The 21,095-nt window shown below is 43.4% G+C and overlaps 1 protein-coding gene across 1 annotated transcript in view; it reads left to right on the top strand.

Moving 5' to 3' along the window:
* The first annotated feature begins 556 nt into the window (after positions 1-556).
* Positions 557-21,095, top strand: part of TRHDE (thyrotropin releasing hormone degrading enzyme) — a 524,500-nt gene continuing 503,961 nt past the window's right edge. Inside the window, exon 1 of the mRNA XM_075551269.1 lies at positions 557-1,473. Within this exon, the coding sequence (XP_075407384.1) occupies positions 572-1,473 (902 nt within the window). The 5' untranslated portion in view covers positions 557-571. The remainder of the gene's footprint in view (positions 1,474-21,095) is intronic.

Here is a 21,095-nt window from a genome sequence, read left to right as displayed (position 1 = left end):
TCTCGGGCCCTTCTGCGGGGTGCTGGTCTGGGGCGCCCCGGGGCCGCCGCCGCCGCCGCCAGCGCAGCCCACCCGGAGGAGCACTGAACGCCCCGGCGACACCGGAGTGGGGGGCGAAAGCGGGAGCCCTAACTTCCCCCCGCGGGACCCTCGCTCGGCGTCCGCCTCGCCGTGGCGCGCAGCCCGGGGCCGGCGGACGGGCTCCCGCGGAGAGCGCGGCGCAGGGGAGGGCCCGGCGGGAGCGGCGGCCGCGCAGGGGGCGCCCGGACCCCGCCCGGGAAGTAGCGCGCCGGCGGCCGGCGGCGGCGCCTTCCAAGTTGGGCGCGTCCGCGAGCCCGCCCCGGGCGGCCCGGCCCGGGGGGAGGCGGGGCTCCCGGGGGCAGTCGGGGCGGCCCGCGCCCCGGGCCGGCGCCCGTCCTGCGAGAGCGCGGGCCGGAGGCTCCCGGCTGCCAGGCGGCGTCGCGCCGCGGGCCCGCGTGCGCTGCCGGATGCCCGCGCCGGAGGGGGCTCGGGGCGCCCGCCCGCGGGGGGTGCTGGGGAGGGCGGGGGAGGAGGCGGAGGAGGCGGCGTGATGGCCCTGGACGGCGAGCGGGGGGAGCAGGAGGAGGAGAAGGAAAAGAAGAAGAAGAAAAAGAAGAGGAGGAAGAAGAAGAGGGCAGAGGAGGGGGCCGCGGAGAGCCGCTCACCCTCGCAGGCCACCATGGGGGAGGCCGCCGCCGCCGCGCCCCGGCCGGGCGGCAGGGGGCCCTCGGACCCGTGGGCGGACTCGGTGGGCGTGCGACCCCGCACCACGGAGCGCCACATCACGGTGCACAAACGGCTCGTGCTGGCCTTCGCCGTGTCCCTCGTGGCGCTGCTCGCCGTCACCATGCTCGCCGTGCTGCTCAGCTTGCGGTTCGACGAGTGCGGCGCGCCCGGCGCCGACGGCGGCCCCGCGGGCTCCCCCGCGCGTGACCGCAACGCCAGCCTCCCGGGAGCCGCCCCGCGCAACCACCCCGCGGGCGAGGGCTCGGCGCCGTCCGAAGCGGCCGGCCAGGCGACGCCGGCGACCCCGTCCGCCCGGCCACCATCGGAGGAGGAGCGCGAGCCGCGGCGCCCCTGGACCCAGTTGCGCTTGTCAGGCCACCTCAAGCCGCTGCACTACAATCTGATGCTCACCGCCTTCATGGAGAACTTCACCTTCGCCGGCGAGGTGAACGTGGAGATAGCGTGCCGGAACGCCACCCGCTACGTCGTGCTGCACGCCTCCCGGGTGGCCGTCGAGAAGGTGCAGGTGGCCGAGGACCGCGTGGCCGGGGCCGTGCCCGTGGCCGGCTTTTTCCTCTACCCGCAGACCCAGGTCTTGGTGGTGGTGCTGAACCGGACCTTGGACGCCCAGAGGAATTACAACCTGAAGATAGTCTACAACGCCCTCATTGAAAACGAGCTCCTGGGCTTCTTCCGCAGCTCCTACGTGCTCCACGGGGAGAGAAGGTAGGGAGGGGCGGGGCCCCGCGGCGCGGGACCCTCGGGACCCTCTGGGCTGCCTGCCACCCACCCCCCAGACTCGGTCCCATTCCCTCTGGGAAGCAAGGGGTGGCGGCGTAAAGTCACCAGCCCAAACCCTCAGGGTCTCCCCAAAGCCCAAAGCCCGTCCCCAAATCCCGTCCGCTCCGCAAACTCACTCACTCACTCAGTGCCAAACAGGGAATTCCGCCCCGCTTGCATAGTTGGGACCTTCTCCTGGGGTAAGCTTGCTGGGCCTTAGAATAGATTCCCACTCCCAGTGCTGCTGCTTTTCTAAGGGGAATGTGTAATTTGAGCGATGCCAGATTGACAGTAAAAGGCTAACAAGTTATCCTCTAAAGAAAATGACTGAGCGCTTAAGGCCAACATAGCAGAGCCTCTCCGTTAAGGTATTGGCAAATTCCTCTTACCAGGTCCACCCTGTCTGACTCTTCGTCCCCTGGCAAACGCTTGGCAGAAGATGGGCTTTGGCTGCGTAAAGTTTTCTAAAAGTAGAACGTCAAGTTCACAGCCCTGCCTAGGACAGCTCAAGGCCGGAGAGGCTGGAGGGGTGGTTGGCATGGTACACGCTGCCAAGAGTGCCCGCCGCCGGGAGCTGCAGTTTGAGGATCAAGGCATGGTCATTCCAGTGGCTTTTCCTAGAGTTATTGCCCCTGGAGATGTCTCTAGTGGTGAAGGGGGAGAAAACACGGCTAGTTAGTCTTCAAAGCCGAGTGCCTTTGATGCCTTTTAGATTGGTCAGTATTCTACTTATTAGTGCCTTAAAAAACTTTCCTTCACTTGTTTAGAGTTTGTGCTTAAGAATCCAACAGAACAGGTGCGAATTGCACCAGTTCCTCCAAAACTTTATGGTTTGGTGAAGTTGTTTAATTTAGCTAAGCCAATATTTCTGAACCTGATGACCTCTATCTAAGTTTTATCAACCCCACAGCAGCCCTGTAGGATAGGAGCTGATATCCCGAGTTTGACAGATGGGAAAAGGGGAGCATCGGGAAGTCAGGTATCTTGACTGTGATTACATGATGAACCGACAAAGCAGGGATTTGAGTTCAGGCAGCAAGGCTTGGTAGAGCCCATATATATCCCCTGACTTGGGAATAATAACAATAATAAATCCATAATGATACCATACTCTCACAGTATTGCATCAGGTGCCCATGACTCACTCACTTCCAGAGACTCAAGTCTGACTCACAGAGACCCTGCAGGACAGAGTAGACAGAGTAGAACTGCTCCTGTGAGGTCATGAGTTCATGAGACTGTAACTGTGTACCAGAGTAGAAAGCCCTGTCTGTCTGTCTCCTCAGAGCACTGATTCGAACCGTTGACCTAGTGTTTAGCAGACCAATGAGTGAGTACCATGCCACCAGGGCTCCTAGGTGCCTATGAGTAAATGTGTTAAACAACACTCGACCACGTGCGGGGAATATAATCTACCATAAATAAGTGTCTGGTAGTACGAGGTTCTTAGGTATATTTTAATGAAAGAATAAGATTCTTGCTCTTCCCCTGACTCATTGCGTTTAAAGCAAATGATTACTTAAATGACTAGAACAGGTGAGAGTTAAAAAATAACAAAGTAGTAGAAACATAACAAACTTAAAAATGCAAACAACTTGATTAAAGGTGTGCTGGAAATGACTGATGGGAGATCCCCAGTGATTCTCACAACGGCAAAAACGAAGGCTCAGCAGTCCAGCGCACTTGGGATCCCCAGGTTTGTCAGTGAAGAGCTGAGTTTGAACTCTGGTTTTCTGATCCCTAGACCTGAGCTTATGGTGCCTGGAAACTCTCAAGAGAAACTGCTAGTCTCTCAGAGACGGGAACTTCACCAAAGTTCTGTTTTATGAGGTCACGTTATATAAATAAAATACCGAAATGCCTCAATAGTTGCATGATAGTTAAGGTCTCCCATAAATTAGTCACTTGATAAATCGTAACATTAGGTATGGATAATTTAAACCCCTTTCCATCATTTTCCCATATATTATAAAGAATATAGATTAACCATTAAAAACCCCACTATCATCAAATATGGGGAAAGGCATAGAAGGTATATCTTCTTATGCTGAGAAAAAAGCTTATTATATCAAAATATCAATACTGTAAATTGCACATCACTACTGATAAATCTTGCTGCGGTAAAATAAATACCTCCAACTAATGCTGGTTTTTAAGCCATGCCAAAATATATTTGGTGGAACTGAGTTTGTTTTGGTCAGTGCTTTCAAATTAACAGGACTCTTAAAAAGACCAGATGTTTCTGCTTGACCCATAACTGATTTCTTATACCCCTGGTACATATTTGCATTTCAATGCACTCCTTCAGTTCTCCCTACAGATGTAAAGGGCTCAGTTGAAAGTTTAACCTAGTGCCCATGCAGCTAAACTCTCCTCTTGCCCCCCCACCCCCCCGGAACTACAGGATTCTGTGTTCCTAAGAGTTCTGTTCCTTTTTCTTTAAGGCCATGTTAATTTGATCATGTATTGGATGTTTATGCTAGAGTTGATAAGACAATGAAAATGTAGTAAATTATTATAAAAAAATCATACCAGCGTTCCAGATATTAACTCTTGTTGTTGTTGTTGCTGTTACTATGGCTACTTAGACTAATAGCAGGAACTCAGTCAAAGTTGGACTTTTGTTAGTAATAATTTTATCACCTAAATGCAGTGTAAATAACATTTAAAAACCCCACTCTCCAAAAGGACACAGGGGCAAGCTCTGAATTTTCATTTGATTCATGATTAAATAGCTTAGTGTTTAGTCATAACTATTACCAATTTAATTATAGGATAATTTCGGTAATGAAAACAAATATTTAATCTGCCACTTGGGGTTCACATTGAATATGTGAAATGCTTAAAAGAGTAATACCACAACTTAATCCACTTAGTCTATGTGGAAACAATAACTCATTATTGCCCAGTCAATCTGATTCTTTGATGCCCTCCTCAGAGATCTGAGAGAAATGATTTTGGGGAGGGGAAGGAAGTTACAGTCCATGTTGTAGATTTTTTTTTTGTCCCTGGGTAGGGTTTATAGCCAGCTGGGTGTTGGAGGGGATCTCGTTACCTCCTGCAGAGAAGAACTGTCTTTCCTGACTCCCGTGCAGAAGTGAAGAAAAGTCAGAAGGCAGCTACCATGTTGATCCCAGTGTCCCCTGCTGAGGCAAAGCTTGTATGTGCTGCTCATTTGGCTTTCTAAGAATGGAAACACATCTCCTTGAGAATTGCAAATCAATAAATTCTCTTAAAATTGAAATGTTTACACACAAGCGGCAAATTATCTCCATTAGACAGAACACATACCCACTTTTGCCTAGAAAGGTGAGCAACAGGCATATCAAAAGGGGTGTGTATTTATGCCATAATCGCCTATAGGAGAATGTGCTTGTGTTGAATTAGGTAAAATGTTCATTTACCTGAAGTAATTACCGTTTTCGGGTAGCCAGATGGTGTGCGCACCCATGTTCAAAGTAGGGTACCTTAATTTAGATCCAGATGGTTGGATTGAAAGAGGAAATTTATCCGAGGTAAATGAACACTTTATCCACTTTCAAAAGAGAGACTGGTTTTCTTTGACAAACTTTGATTGGGTCCATAACATGCCAACGTAACAGAAGACGGGAGAAAATTAGGAGGTTTTTCTGTGTAAAAGATTGTTTAGCGGAAAACCATGATCTCTTATTAAACTGGGAAAATATTGTTCTCAAAGAAAATGAAGACCACTTGTTTGTAAGAAAATCTGTGAAGAGCATGCAAGATTTTATCTGTGGGGAGGCATGTGATCTTTTGTGGTGTTGGTGTACATGGAATTAAAAGAAGGAATTGATTATAAGACTTATCAAAAAAAGAAAACCATCATGATTTTTATGCTTCATAGAAGACTCATCTCCCATTCTTTTTGCTGAGAGATTTTTTACGTGAAAAAGTGGGAGTGTAAGCCTTTTTGCCCCCATTTAGAAGTCTCTGAACTGAAAAAAATCTTTGAGAATCATTTTTAAAAGGACATATTCATTTCGTTTTTGGTAAAAGTTTACACAGCAAGTTAGTTTTTTATAGCACTTTGATAATTCCCACAAAAACTATTCAGTGACTTTAGCCAAATGTATCACCCTGTGTCAATATTCTCAGTTCTCTCTCCGGTGTTGTAGTTTCCCGACCCTTATCGTCTCATCTTTGCTGTTGAGTAAATGACCTTTCCGTCTCATATTGCTGGTTCATATGCCAGGCACTGATACCCTTTATTCCATGTGTCACTTTTCTATTTTCATAAAAGGGGGTATCAAAGGCGAGGCTTGGCTCTGGCTTGACGGTGGGTGTCAGGTCTTAGAGAGTCCTCTGCTGCTCGGTTGTCCACGCTTGCCTGGCATTTATTTATTCATTGCCATAAGAGTTTGAATCATCCTTCAAATTTTTCTCTCTCAGATTTTATCTGAGACTAAATGTAACTCTGGTCCAGGGGTCAGTGTTTACGGTCAAGTACTCTCTGGTTCTCCTGATCTTGGAGTGGATTAATTTCTCTCTCTCTCTCTCTCTCTGTCTCTGAGTTTTGGTTACCCTTTTAACTGGAAAGCCTGGGAATCCAAAGAAGCAGATTGGAATCAACTGAGTGGAATTGGCTGAGTGAGTTACCTGTGGGGTTGCTAATCTCAAGGTCAGCGCTTTGAACCCCCCAGACTCTCCACTCAGGGAAAGATGAGGCTTTCTGCTTCTATAAGCTTTACAGCCTTGCAAACCCAAAGAGACAGCTCTCCTTTGTCCTACACGGTTGAGTCACAATAAAGTCTGTGGCAGGAGGTTTTATAGATACTTTGAAGGAAAGAGCCACGGTGACACCCAGTGGGTTAAGCATCGCGTAACCACTATCTTACCAGGGCTCCGTGTAGTGGGTGTATAGCAACAACAAAGGCTTCTATTTGCTCTCCGCTCTCTGTGTACCTCACTCTGTGTACCTCACTCTGTACCTCACTCTGTGTACCTCACTCGTATACTCTTTCCTTGCACCTGTCCCTGTGTGCTCAAACACTTGCTTTAGTTAGGCTGTCTTGTGCTCAGCACATCCTGGTGTGGTGCCCCGTGTCCCGTCACCAAGGACTCCTGGCAGTGAGGTAGGCTGCTGACTGCAAGATCAGCACATTCACACCTCCAGCTCCTCCGAAGGAGAACGATGAAGCGCTCCACTCCCTGTAAAGAGCTACAGTCCTGGAAACCGACGGAGCAAGTTTTCCCTGTCCTGTGGGGTTGCTGTGAGTTGGGATGGACTCAGTAGCAGTGAGGGGTTTTCTGTTTGTTTATTTGTTTGTTTTTATAGGGTAGCTGTGAGTCAGAACTTGACTCTGACAGTGGGTTTGGGTTTGGTGTGGGTATTCTATTGCCAGAAATAACAAGTGTGTGTAATCTAAAGCAGATCCCTGGTGGCATCGTTGGTGTGTGTGGCAGGGTTGACTAGAGAAACAACTTTAGTGACACTCACGTATGTGTGCGAGGGAGCTTTATATCAAGAGGTCATTATATATTAAAAATACCTCCTCCCAACCCAGTCCAACTCAAGTCCATATATCCTATACTAGTCTGTAGCTTACTCCTCAGACTGGTGAGGCCACATGCATTGATGCAGAATGAGGAACATCACTGGCCAGTGGGTGCATAGTCCTTTGGATCCCCTGGCTGTGGCTCTGGCAGGAAAGGGAAGAGAGAGAGAGAGAGAGAGAGAGAGAGAGAGAGAGAGAGAGAGAGAGAGAGAGAGAGAGAGGAGAGGAGAGGAGAGGAGAGGAGAGGAGAGGAGAGGAGAGGAGAGGAGAGGAGAGGAGAGGAGAGGAGAGGAGAGGAGAGGAGAGGAGAGGAGAGGAGAGGAGAGGAGAGGAGAGGAGAGGAGAGGAGAGGAGAGGAGAGGAGAGGAGAGGAGAGGAGAGGAGAGGAGAGGAGAGGAGAGGAGAGGAGAGGAGAGGAGAGGAGAGGAGAGGAGAGGAGAGGAGAGGAGAGGAGAGGAGAGGAGAGGAGAGGAGAGGAGAGGAGAGAGAGACAGAGACCCCAGGACCCTCCTTATGAGAAGGCCACACCCACAAGGCAGCACCATCAGGCTGTGACCTGATTGACCTGCTAGACTCCATCCCTACTCTTTAGTTATCAAGTTGACATGAAATTATGTAACTACCACAGTGGTTTACACGTTGGGCTGCTAACCACAAGGTCAGAAGGTTGAAACCCTTAGCAAGACAGGATAACAGTAAGGCTTTCGGCTTCTGGAAAGGTTTCTGAAGAGGCAGGTTTGCTCTGTCCCCTGAGGTCCCTATGAGTTGGAAGTGACTTGATTGCAGTGAGAGAGAGGGACTCTAAAGCAAGGCACTCTGATGGCACAGATCACAGTACTTGGCTGCTAATGGACGGGCTAGTGGTTCGATTCCACAGCTCCTCTGTGGTAGAAAGATAGGGCTGTCTGTATCCATAAAAAGTTACAGCTTTGGAAACCTGATAGAGCAGTTTCACACTGGCCTGGTGGGTTATCATGTTTCAGAAATGACTTGAGGACAGTGGGTAGTGTATATATCTGTTCATATCATTACATTCAGGTTTTAAATGCCATATATACTCATGTATAAGCCGAGTTTTTCTGCATATTTTTAATGTGGTTTTTGTGGTAAAATTAGGTTCCTTGGCTGATATTCAGGTCAGCTTATACTCGAGCATCTACGGTAGCTAGGAGCAGGCTTGCTGGATCCGAGGGTAGGTTTATTCCTAGTGTTTTGAGCAAGTGCTGTACCACTTTCCATCAGCAATGGGTAAACGTGCCAGCACTTGTTGTTACATGTTTGAAACATCAGTGCCATTTTAGACAGGGTTAAATCAAAACTGGAAACTTAATTTGCATTTTCCCAAGGCTATCTGGTGTTGCACTGTTTGAAGTACTCCGCTACTGACTGGGATGTCAGTGGTTTGAGGGAATCAGCTACTCTTGGGGGAAAGATGCGACAGTTTGCGTGCGTAACAATGGACAGCCTTGGAACCAGGAAGGGATAGTTCTCTTCTGTCCCACAGTGCCACTCTGAACAGAAGTGACTCAGGACAATGGATCTTCGCGCTTGATTGCTCAAGATTGTGAACAGTTCACTATATGTTTGCCGGCTGCTCAGATGTCCTCTTTGGGGCAGGGTTTGTTCTTGTCCTTAACCCATTTTGAGATTGTGTTGCTTATCTCTTTGCTGCTGAGTGGTTGCAGTTTTAAATAGGTGTCAGAAATTAGACTCTTACTGGATTAATTGTTTCTGATGACTTCTTCTCAGTCTGTTGTTTGTCTGTGTACTCTGCTAATAAGTCCCTTGAGGAATGTACTTTTTATGAGGTTCCGTTTTTAATTTTTTTCCCCTTCTCTGTTTGACCCAAGCCTTGGTATTTTCAGTTGCCTTGTTGACAGCTGAATGCTAGACGGTGGATAAGTAAGACTGCAGAAGAATTGATGTATTGAAATTATAGTGCTGGTGAGGGATATTGAATGCACAGGGGGGCTCCCAAAAAACAAGCCACAAAGCTGCCTCGGGAGAAGTATAGCCTGGGTGTTCTTTAACATTTACAATAGTGAGTCGGCATCTCTCATGTTTTGGACGTTACCTTCTGGAGAGACGGGGGCCTGGAAAGGGACATCATGCTTGACAAAAATCAAAGGTCAGTGAAAAAAGAGGAAGCTCCTCCACGAGAAGAATTGAGACAAGGGCTGCAATGGTGAGCGAGGCTTAACCACGACAGTGATTGTGAGGACGGTCCAGAACCAGGCAGGGCTTTATTCTGTTGTACACTGTGCGATGGAACTGACTCAGGGAACCTAAGTATAATAACAACAGTTGTGTATTTATTCTTATGTCTGTTATCCTGTTTTTATAAAGGATTAGGGCCTATATTATTCTCCCTGTGTTTCCTTCCAAGAGCTTTATGGTTTTTGGTTAGTAGTTAAGTTTTTGATATGTTTTATGCTAGGTTTCATGTATGATGGAAGATATGAATCCTGGTTTTTTTGTTTTTGTTTTCCTGCCAGTGGATATCCTGTTGGTCATTTATTAAAAAGACTGCTTCTGTCCCACAAATGGACTGTGACACCTTGTTGAAAATCAGTTGTCCATTGATGACTGGATTTAATGATTACTTCTTCACTGGTTTATATGTATATCATTGAACCCATATGTCTTTTGGTTAAAGTGACTGTACAATTTTGTTTTGATACCAAGGAGTGAGATACTTCTTTCTTTGTTCTCCTTTTTCAATATTGCTTTGGATGTGTGGGATTCCTTGCTTTTCCATATAAAGTTGATCATTAGCTTTCCACTTTCAGTAAAGAATCTTGTTGAAATTTCTATCAGGTTGCGTTGTACCGGTATAATGCTTTAGGTAAAGTGGACATTTCACTATATTAAGGCTTCTGACCCATGAATAAAGATGACTTTCTATTTTTTAAGTCTCTTTTAGTCTCTTACAGTAGTTCTTTATCATTTTCATCATAGAAATCCCTTATATCACCCTAATTAGGTTATTTTGTAGGTATTTTATTGATTCAGGGGCTACTGTAAATAATATTGTCTTCTTTGAAGTAGTCTGTAGTTAGTGTTGTTAGTTGTTGTCGGGTCTCATTGAGTTGGTTCCAACTCACAAAGACCCTATGTAAAACACATGGTTGTTAAGGTTGAGCTCTTGTTGCAGCCTTTGTGTAAATCCATCTCCTCGATGGCCTTCCTCTTATTCCCTGACTACCTACTTTACCAAGTATGACACCATCTCTGATACTGGTTATTCCCGATACCATTCCAAAGTTCATGAAACCAAGGGTTACCATCCTTGGTTCTAGATGTTTTTTCGTTACACTTCTTCCAAGACTGACTTGTTTGTCTCTCCGGCAGTCCATGGCCCTTTCGGTGTTCTTCACCAACATCCTAAGTGGCTCTGTGACCTTCCTTGTTCATTGTCTGACTTGCAGATGCATATGAAGTGACTGGGTCAAAGGTGCCTTCGTCTTCTAAGTGACATCTTTGCTCTTGAGTACTTTAAAGAGATCTTGGGCAGCAGTTTTACCCAGTGAGGATATCATATGGCTTTTTGTCTGCTGCTTCCATGAGTATAGATTGTGGATCTAAGTAAGATGAAATGCTTGACAATGCTCATCTTGTCTCTGTTTATCTTCCTGTTATTTGTTGATCCAGGTGTGAAGCCTTTGTTTTCTTTAGATAGAGTTGAAGTCTATAGTGAAGCTGTATTGTTGATCTTCCTCAGTAGTGTTTCCAGTCCTCTTCTCTGTCAGCAAACCACATTGTGCTATCTGCACATTGCAGGTTGTTGACAAATCTTCCTCCCATCCTGTTCCAATTTTTCTTCGCATAATACAGCTTCTTGGATTATTACCTCAGCATACGTAGTGAATAAGCACGGTAAAAGGAAACAATCCTAATGTACACCTTTTCTGATTTTAAACCATGCTCACTCATGGCCAGTGAGTGGATTCTGACTCATATTGGCTGTATGGGACAAGGCAGGAGTTCCCCTATGGGTTTCTGTGGCTTTCAGTCTATATTGGAGAGAAAAGCCCCAAGTTTCTCTCTTGGAGTGCCTAGTTAGTTTGAATGTGACCTTGAGGTTAGCAGTACCATGTGTAACCCGTGATTCCACTAGAGTCGCTTGAAACCATGCAGTAGCCCCTGATTCGGTTTGTATCATTGCCTTTTGGCAATATAATTATGTGTTCTGCAATTCTCATTCTTCACAATAGTGTATCCATATATTTTATGACCCACGCAGTCAAATGCCTATGTGTCGTCAAGAAAACACAGGTAAACAGCTTTTGGGAATTCTATAATTTCAGCCAAGATCCATTTGACACCAGCAATAATAGCCCTTTTCCCAAATTCTCCTTTGGATCTGTCCTGAATTTCCTCCAGTTCCTGGTCAGCTTACTGCTGTAATTGTTTTTATAATTTCTTCAAGATCTTACTTGAACTTGATGTCAGTGATACTTGTGACAATAGTTGATACATCCTCTTGGCTTACCTTTCTTTGTTAAGCGATACAGATATTTATCACTTCTAGTCAGATGGTGAGGTAGCTGTCTTCCAAATGTGTTGTCAGAGATGAGCACTTTCAGGATTACATTCGTTTTCTTGAAAGATTTCAGTGGGTATTTCATCAATTCCTGGAGTCGTGTTTTTGGATAGCATCCTCCGTATGACGTAGACTTCTTCCTTCAGTACTAACAGTTTTTGATCATATGTTACTTTCTTTATGGTACAGTGACTATATATTACTTCCATGTGCTTTTGATGCTTCTGGCATCCTTTATTATTGGTCCATTGAATCCTTCAATATTACAATATGTGAATGAATTTTTTTCTTCAGTTTTCTAGTTTGAGATATGCCAAAGGCATTCTTACCTTTTGGGTTTCTAACTCAGATGTTTGCATATTTAATTATAGCACTTTATTTTGTCTTCTCACTCACCTCCTGGAATTTTCTGTTGAGTTCATTTACTTGGTCATTTCTTCCGTTCACTTTAGCGACTCTACCTTTAAGAGCAAGTTTTAGATTTTTTTCCTAATGTTCATTCTGGATACTGACAAAGGAAGACTTTAGAAGATTCTGCACTTGCGTTATGGCGTTCTTACAGAGTATTGAATGTGCCACGGATTTCTGAGGAAAGAGCAAGCCAGTCCTGCAAGAAGTGCAGACAGAATTCTCCTTAGATGTGAGAGTGGCAAGACTTCATCTCCCTGACTTAGGACATGCTATCAGGAAGTACCATGTTTCTGAGAAGGATGGTACACTTTTAAAGTAGAGGGTCAACGAAAAAGAAGAAGACCCTCAATGACATGCATTTACACGCTGACTGCACCAGTGAGCGCCAGGATAAAACAGTTGTGAGGATGGTGCAGGATTGGACACTCTTTGTTCTCTTGTGCCTCGGGCTACTCTGAGTTTGAACCAACTCAATAACACAACATCAACAACAATGGGGACAGTCCTGTGGCAATATTATGGGGCAATAGGTTAGGCTTATTTCCTTACTCAAGCAAATACATTTGATTGATATGCTTACTTGACTATGAGTCGACTTTTTCAATCATGACTTTAAAGAGTTATGCAAAAATGAGGGAAGAAATAATTTGTTAATCCCACAGAAAAATGTTTAAAAGTAGGGCATCTCTCCTACAACGACTTCCAAGCTCACCTTTCTACCCTAGAAAAGATTATCTTCATCATCACTGTAGAAATGATTCTTTGCATATCTTTTGCATCCTCTCAGATTTGCAGTAAACGTTGGGTTCCCCTGGACCTTTTGAAAGATGTATGCAATCTTGTCTTTTGCCACCAGAGTGGCAATTCTCTCCTGTGTGGGCAGAAGTTTTATGTTAATTGGAATAAAAACATCAAGAATACTCCCTGCTTTCGTCAGTTTCCTGAACAATTTGAGATGATTCATAAAGAGGCACAGCTGGATGGTGGTGAGGAGGCTGTGAGGGTGGCATAGGACTGGCAGGGCTGGAAGGAGGCTTAATCCGGGTGAAGACCCCTTGGCTCACCCTTCCGGTTCTCCTTGATTCCAGGTGCACCTCCCAGCCTTTGAACGCTGGGGTGGAACTTAGGTGCAAGGACTCTGGCACCAATCACACGGGGACAGGTGTGAATCGATTCCTCCCAGCACACACCGATTTTGATGTGAAGGATGAAGATTTAATTTCCTGACTGCAAAACTCAAAAATAAAATCAGAAGATGGAAAAAAAAGAAGTTTTATAATTACCATTTCTGATTACTTTTCATCTCTTTTAAGTATAGAATCAAGCTATTTTATTCAGTTGGGTTGTAGGAAAAGTACACACGATTGTTGAGTGCAGTCACTCGCCTGGTTTCAAGTTGTATTTATACCACGTATTAGCTTTATGACTTTGGCAAATTTCCTAGCCGCTCTGTGCCTGGTGTCCTCATCTGCAAAACAGGGGATAGTGGACCTTACTTTCTCTTTTGTGGATTATGAGTTAAGTTGTGTAAAGCATGTAAAATTGCCCTTGGCAATGTGTGAGCCCTTCTGGGGGTGTTAGATAGCACTGTATCATCCCACTGTGAGACATCTATTCAGACGGGTATATGTTATGTAGCACCACTGTTCTTGGCTTTGCTCTTACTGGCAAAACAGTGGTGAGTTGGCCACTGTGGGTAGGCCTTTGTCCACTGTTCCTTTTGTTCCATATACAGAGTCCAAATGATGGGGAGGGAAGAACAGAGTCTTTTCAGAGCGAAGAAGAGAAGATGTGTTGCATTTCACAGCTTGGTTCAAGCAAGTTAAGATGAGGATGGGTGAGTGTAGGGAAGATGAGGAGAAACAAAAGGAGTCTATCCGTCCTTGGTCTTAATCCTCCTCTCTTACAGCAGCGAGAATAGTAAAACCAGTTACTGAAGGTCAAGAGGATGCCTTTCTTACAATGGGGAGTCAGAAGAACAAGTAGGAAAGCCCATAGTTGAAAGAGAAAGCCAAGTCAAACCAAAAACAACTGCTGCGAAGTTGTTTCTGACTATATTTCTAAGACTGTAAATCTTGATGGGAGGTTCCTCCTCTTTCTCCTGCAGAGTGGCTGATGGGGTTGAACTGTGGGACTTTTGGTTAGTGGTCCAACACTTATCACACAGCATCACCAGGGCATCTGTTTTTCGGTGTCCTTGAGTTAGTTCTGACTCTGTGTGCAACTCTGTGAGTAGAAGAAGGAAACACCCTTTTCAGAGACTTGTCTCTCTTGATATTATGTCCAAAGTACTCGAGATGGAGTCTCCCAGTCTTCACTTCTCAGGAGCGTTCTGGCTGTACTTCTTCCAAGACAGATTTGTTTGTTCCTATGGCAGTCCAGGTTACCTTAACAGTATTCTTTGCCAGCACTGAAATTCAAAAGCATCCATTTTTCTGTATTCATTTTCTAGCATTCAGATGCATAGGAGGGAATTGAAAATCCCATGGTTTGGGTCAAGCACATCTTAGTCTTCAAAGTGAAATTCTTATTTTTCAGCACTTCAAAGAGATCTGGTGCAGAAAATTTGTACAACACAATATATCTTTTGCTTTTTTGACCACTACGTCCATGAACATTGACTGTGGATCCAAGCCAAATAAAATCCTTAACAAGTTCAATATTCTCTTTGTTTTTCATGCTGTTGTCTATTGGCTTCCTGGAGAAAGCGCTATCAGTCATAAAACGTTGTTTGCAAACTTTGAGTTCTGACAGTACCCAGACTTTAAAATACTTATATCATTTTTAATATAAATGAAACACATCTTAAGCACTATTTTATTATTTGACCTTAAAAATAAATAGTATTACCTGTAGAAGTAATTGAATGCATTCATAAAATTCTCCATCAAGGGTAATCGATATTCAATTCTGAATTTGGTAAGATTATTCAGTTTATAAATGGGAAAACAATTGTGAACACCGTGCTCGGCTTTTATAACACCGTTACTCATATATGCATCACTTTATACATACACATTGTGAGCATTATTGCATTTTGATTTTAGGTTACTAGAATGGTTATTTTAAAAAAATAGACTGCATGCTTGCTTATAGTACTGAATATTCAGCAGGAGTACTTCTCTGCTGAAATGGCAGAGGTTTAATGACTCATCGGAGTACATAAAAACACACAGTCTAAACAACGGCACATTTTGGCTTAAAATGTTTTGTCATACAGTAATAATTTGCATTTTGATTAACAACCCTCCATTTTAATGGGGCATGTGTAACTTCTATGACCTTGTAACTTAGTCCATTGACTGCAAGCAGCAAAGATGCTCCATTGGAACTTTAGGTCTTGGGAGTTCTTCTCACCAATCCTTTACTGTTGTAAAAATAGACAAATTGCAACTGCTACTGAAAAAAGTCCAAAGTTCAGTTTTCCACTGTGCTGTACATGTGATTTGCATAGCGCTGACCCAAAGGACATCTTTTTAATATGCCATGCCGTTTGTGAGACAGTCTTGGTTTTGGTGGATTCCGCAACGAAAACTCATGGATCAATCTGAACGCTAACAGTGTTATGCAAATGTTTATTTCCTCTGCATATTTTACCTTTATGATAAGGCAAACGGAAAATAATGGAGCAGAAATTGTTTTGTATCACATACTGTAATTTGTTGGCAGTATCAACCAACGTTAATGCATTGCTTCTGCTGAATGTTATCATAATGACTTGACACAAGTAGCTTGCCTAGTGAACTTCCGCAGAAGTAAGGAGAAATCAATTCTCTATATCCTTCAGTGGCAACATAGAGCTTTAAGCTCTTCTCCTTAGCCCAACCAAAATGTCAAATAGACAAGTTGTTAATAAAATCAAGTAATTTATTTTAGATAGGAAAGAATTAAAATGCATGTATTTAGTCACATTTTTCTAGTTATGCTAAAGTGACATTCTTGGACTGACACTTCCATAATGTCATATTTGGAAGTGGAGATTTCTTTTTTTTTAATGGAAATACAAGGATTAATTAAAAGATAGGAAGGGCTTTGTTTTAGAAAGCAGGAAAAGGACAACAAAATAGTTGTCTCCGTTACCTTCTATCTCTTGTTTTCATTTTATTCTTGCTATAATATGTATGTCTGCATACCATGTATTAATATATCTTCTACTTTTAATTAATTTTTGTATGTCTTCTGCTTGATGTTCATTTACCAGCTCAATCTCATTTCAAATTAACAAAACCCCCAAACTCATTGTTGTTTTTCCCCCTAAATCATGCTTATTAGAGGCCTTCAGGACGCTTGTAATGGCAGGATGCAGAAAAGAAATTCCAGTTCCACCAATTAAAAGTAACCATAAAATATGCGCAGTGAAGTCAGACTGGTGCTTTTAGAATCCAGTAGGTGTTTTCATCGGTGGAGAGCACTGAGCCTGAAACCAGTGCTCATTGTTACAAAGGAGAATCTCAAGGGTGACAGGGGTGTTAGAGATGGACGTGCACTATAGAGACTGGATATACCCAGAATCCGTACAAGAACAGAGCGCTAACTTAGTATGCGAGTCGAACGTTTTTAACATACAGCTATCTTGTCACTTCCCGATCAATCTCTAACTTGCTCATGCCCCATCAATCTCTAACCGTTACAATCGTACCCAGTCTTCAGGGCTGATGTACGGGCTGTGTCCTCTGTTGGGTCTTGAGTTCTCCAGTCGGTGGTTCTCAACTAGAACAATTTGCCACCGCTTCTCCACTCTCAGAGAGCTCTGTCGGCGTTAGTAGTTGCTCAGGCAGCGAATACAAGGTGGGCAGGTTTCCAACCACATTTTGGGAGAAAGACTGGGCTTTCTACCCTGGGGCAGTTACAGTCTCAGAAACTCAAAGGAGCAACTCTGTGCTATCGTACAGGGCCATTATGAGTCAGCATCGACTCCATGGGGTGAGTTGAGTCTCCCTCTCACCCTCCAGGAGACACGTGGCAGGTGCCACTAGCCATCTAGTAGGTGGAGGATAGGATGTTGTTAACTAGCTTCAGAGGCATGCCAAAGTCCCCGGGAATAAGAAGTATTTGACCATGTATGGCAATAGCGCTGACATTGAAAAGCCCAACTTTAGTGAACATAATTTCTTCATACATTTTTTTCCTTTCTGTTACGACATTTTGTATAATACCCACGTCAGTGTGTATTGACATTTCTTGTTCAAGAATAACCTCCTTGAGGGAAGTGAGTGCACATGTTTATTTTTTTCTAGTGGTGAACACTCAGCAAATGAATGCTTAGGACAAGTGCATGCATTACATCGCTGGTAATTAAAAAGCTATTTAATAGTAGCATAATTTAGCATTTTAAAACAGCCTCATAAACTCAGGGAATATTTCATTTCTAATTTTGGGGGGGGGTTATAGGATCTCAAGCTTGGGAAAGACCCTAAATGTAATCTAGTTCAGCGGCTCTTCTTTACCAAGGGACTTTTTTTGATTTCCTAAATACTGAATTGAAATTCAATTGCAATCGTCCTCAGGTGCCAGACTGTGAAATTGGTATTTCCTCATTTAGACATTATCAGAATATATGGCGGCCCTCCATGCATAGATATACACTGTGTGTATGAATTCATTAAGAATATTAATTTTTGAAAACGTCACTAGATGATCTTCGTAGTTCCTTTCAACCCCGAGAATCAGTCATGTGAACTGCTAGCATTCCTAACACTTACTTACTAAAAGCAAGGCAGAAAAAATAGTGCTCCTCTTGCATTTATATTTGGTTTATAATTTTAGCTTGGAGGTATTGTGGCCTTCTACATCTAATAAATTATGGCCCATTAATTATGTAACATCAAAGACACATTTGATTTTTATTTAAAGACTAAGAAATTCTAATTACAATATTTCTGTTGATCCTTTGTAGTACTTTTTGCCTAGCGTTGTATCTTTGGGTGTGTTTATGTAATTTTTCTTTTCAGTTAGTGTGCAGAGACCATAAGGACAAAAACCAATGGGCATTCCCTTTTAACAAATCCTTCCAAATAGCTAATACAGTGAGAAGTGGGAATATTTATTTGTCCAGTGGGAATATTTATTTGTCCAGTGGGAATATTTATTTGTCCAGTGATTGGAATCAGAGTTCTCAGAGACTCAAGTGAAAAGGGAACACTTTCCCACTTCTATGAACTCTGGAAGGGACATTTTAAATGGCCTCAACAGAGAAATGGCAATCTCAGTGGACATTTTAGTGAATAAGATTGAGAGATAAGAGTGGGGAGTATTATTTAAGGAAAATAACACAGGAGAGGAAAATTATAGGTAGGAGCATTTTACCTCTAAAGTACTGACATTTCATTAAACAAAAATCATTATCAGAAAAAGCAATAAGGAAAAATATTAATAGGGTACAAGCAGATTTGGAAATAACCTTTATTATATGAATGGAAACACTTCATAAATTATGGCTAAAATTAATTTAACTGTTTTTGAAATCTAATTAGCTTTTACTTTGAGACAAAAGAATATCAGTTCTAGAAGATCCAGCTATATGCTAATTATCTGTGTAACCTTGAATGTATGTCTTAAGCCTACTGGATCAACTGTTTTTTCTTAGAAATTTGGTAGAACTAGGCAATTTGCTTTTAGGAATCATTCCAATGTTAACTTTATGCTTATATCAGAATTTAGAGTTAAACACTCTTTCCCGTACATTTATCATTTTATCATCTTACTTGTTTTGTAAGGAAGTCCTAGCAAGCATTATGATCTACCTTTTATTCATGAAAAAGAAAGCTAAGATAGTTAAGTGACTTACCCAAGCTTGGTTTATAGTAGTTCTATGTAATTTTCTAGATAACTCTCAAAAACAACCCAAAACAAGACTAAAAACTTCACTGATAATATGCATCTAACAGGACGCAACAGCAAAGAAGGATCCCAGTTTTTACTTGTTCAAAACCAAGCTTAAAAATTAGGCTTTCTGTGCTAAAACTTAACTTTAGAATTTTAAAATGATGTAAACATTTACTGCTAAGGGTTTGAGCCAAGGGTAGTCAGAGTCAAAGGTATTGGTTGGGAGCTATGATTAGGCGCTGCTCAGTCAGCTCCGACTCACAGCGACCCTATGTACAAGGGAATGAAACCCTGCTGTTCTTGAAATGGTTATTCTTGAGGCTCTACTCTGAAAACATGCACTGTCTCAGAAGCCCACAAACACATTTCTACTCTGTCCTCTGGGTCCCTGTTAGTCAGAACTGAGTAGATGGCGGGGAGTTTGGATTTTGGTTTGGGTAGTTGCATGCAAAACTGTGCTGAAAACGATTTGAAGGCCAAGTGCAGTCTCCAGGGGAAAGTGCTGTGTGTAGAAGAGCATTTCTGCAGTGGACAAGGAGCCCAGTGTTGCAATGACTAGGCACTCAGCTACTGGCCAAGATGTTGCGGTTTGAACCCACGCAGCAGTCGTTGGGAGAAAGATTAAAGACTGCTTGGATACAGATCCAAACCAAACCAAACTCTGCCACTGAGCTGATCCCCATTCCTGCCAACCATATAGGACCAGGTGGGTTTCCAAGACTGTAACTCTTTATAGGAGAAGGACACTTTGTTTTCTCCAGCGGAGTGGGCTGTGGTTTCAAACTGCTGACGTTACAGCTAACAGCCCAATGAGTAGCCACTGTGCCACCAGGGGTCCCAGCCTAGAAAATCCAATGGGGACAATTCTCTGTAACATAGTGTCAATTCCGAGCTGCAAATCAATGGGGCATCTAAAAACAAAAATACCGTATATACTCAAGTATAAGCTGACCCAAATCTTAGCTAACGCACCTAATTTTACCACAAAAACTGCATTAGAAATGTGCTGAAAAACTTGACTTATACACAAGTATATACCGTAACCCTAGATGATTAAAAAAAAAAAAAAAGGAATGGTGGAAAAGAGTTTTCAAAAAAATTACATTAGAATTCAGTTATGTTTTACAGAGTCTGTTAATGGCTTTCCCTGTATTAAGTTTTGTAATTAGTATCTCTTTTTTTTGTCATAGACTTTTCTCAAGAACAAAGGCTTCTTTTTGAAAGTTAGAAGAGTGTCATTTCTAAAGAGTGGAGAGTTTTTATTTGTTGACCTTTTACCATGGGAAGGCCATCAAGTTTTCAAGTTAATCTACATCTTGTTAAAACTCCTAACTACAAGCCATCCAGCTGGTACCCAGCATAGTGCAGAACGGAAGTGCCCCGCAGGTCTCCATCCTTTCATTAGGAAGGAAGCTGGCTCCCTTGTCTCTCTCCTGTAGAGCTGCCCACAGGGATCTCCCTTTCTTTAGGACCGAGCTTTAAAGAGTTCGTGGTAACTTGAGGGAACCTTCAATTATTATTTTTTTCATGAAATATTTGAAGTCCCTTATACATTTGCTCAAAGAGGAGTCTTCCCTACCTGTGTTTTCACTGTCTTAGTTTTAGTTACTCATAGTCAACCTTGGTCTAAAAATGGTAAGTGAGTAGCATGCTGAAGTCTTGGCCATTCTGCTTCATCTTGATGGGGATATTAATTATTTATTTAGTACAGTGCACCCCAAAGTGAGCAATACTGCTCCCTGGGGGTGCTGGAATGATCAAGGGCAGGGGGCTACGGAAGCAGGTACTTACACTTCATCTTGGATTATGGATTCTAGTGTAAAAGCTTTTGATTGCTAGGTGATGCTGGGTAATTTTTTTTTCTTCCTGAAAAGGGGCAGAAGATCAAATAAGTTTGGGAACCCATAATCTAGCATATTCATGCTGTATATGTTTTTTGACTTTGAAGTATTGTTGTCAGTCTCTTATTGTGCCTAATTTATAACTATTTTATACTAAGTATGTATGCATAAGACAAAACATAGGATAGTTTGTGTTTGTTACTATCTGCAATTTCAGACATCCATTCAAGGTTTTGAAATGAATCCCCAGGAGTAAGGAGGGATTACTGTATATGATCGAGTGCCCCGCGAAAGGTTGCCATGTATTGACTACCTGCTCTTTGTTATTCATCATGATGTATGGTTGCATCCTCTCAGTGCCTCCCCAGCTTTACACTGCTATTTGAGTTAGGCTTGATTATTTGCTATTTGATCAATGGACAACTGAACTGT

This window comes from Tenrec ecaudatus, chromosome 6, assembly GCF_050624435.1.
Source record: "Tenrec ecaudatus isolate mTenEca1 chromosome 6, mTenEca1.hap1, whole genome shotgun sequence".
NCBI lineage: Eukaryota > Metazoa > Chordata > Mammalia > Afrosoricida > Tenrecidae > Tenrec > Tenrec ecaudatus.
Note: the sequence above shows the minus strand (reverse complement) of the source record. Positions and strands in the feature narration are given on the sequence as shown.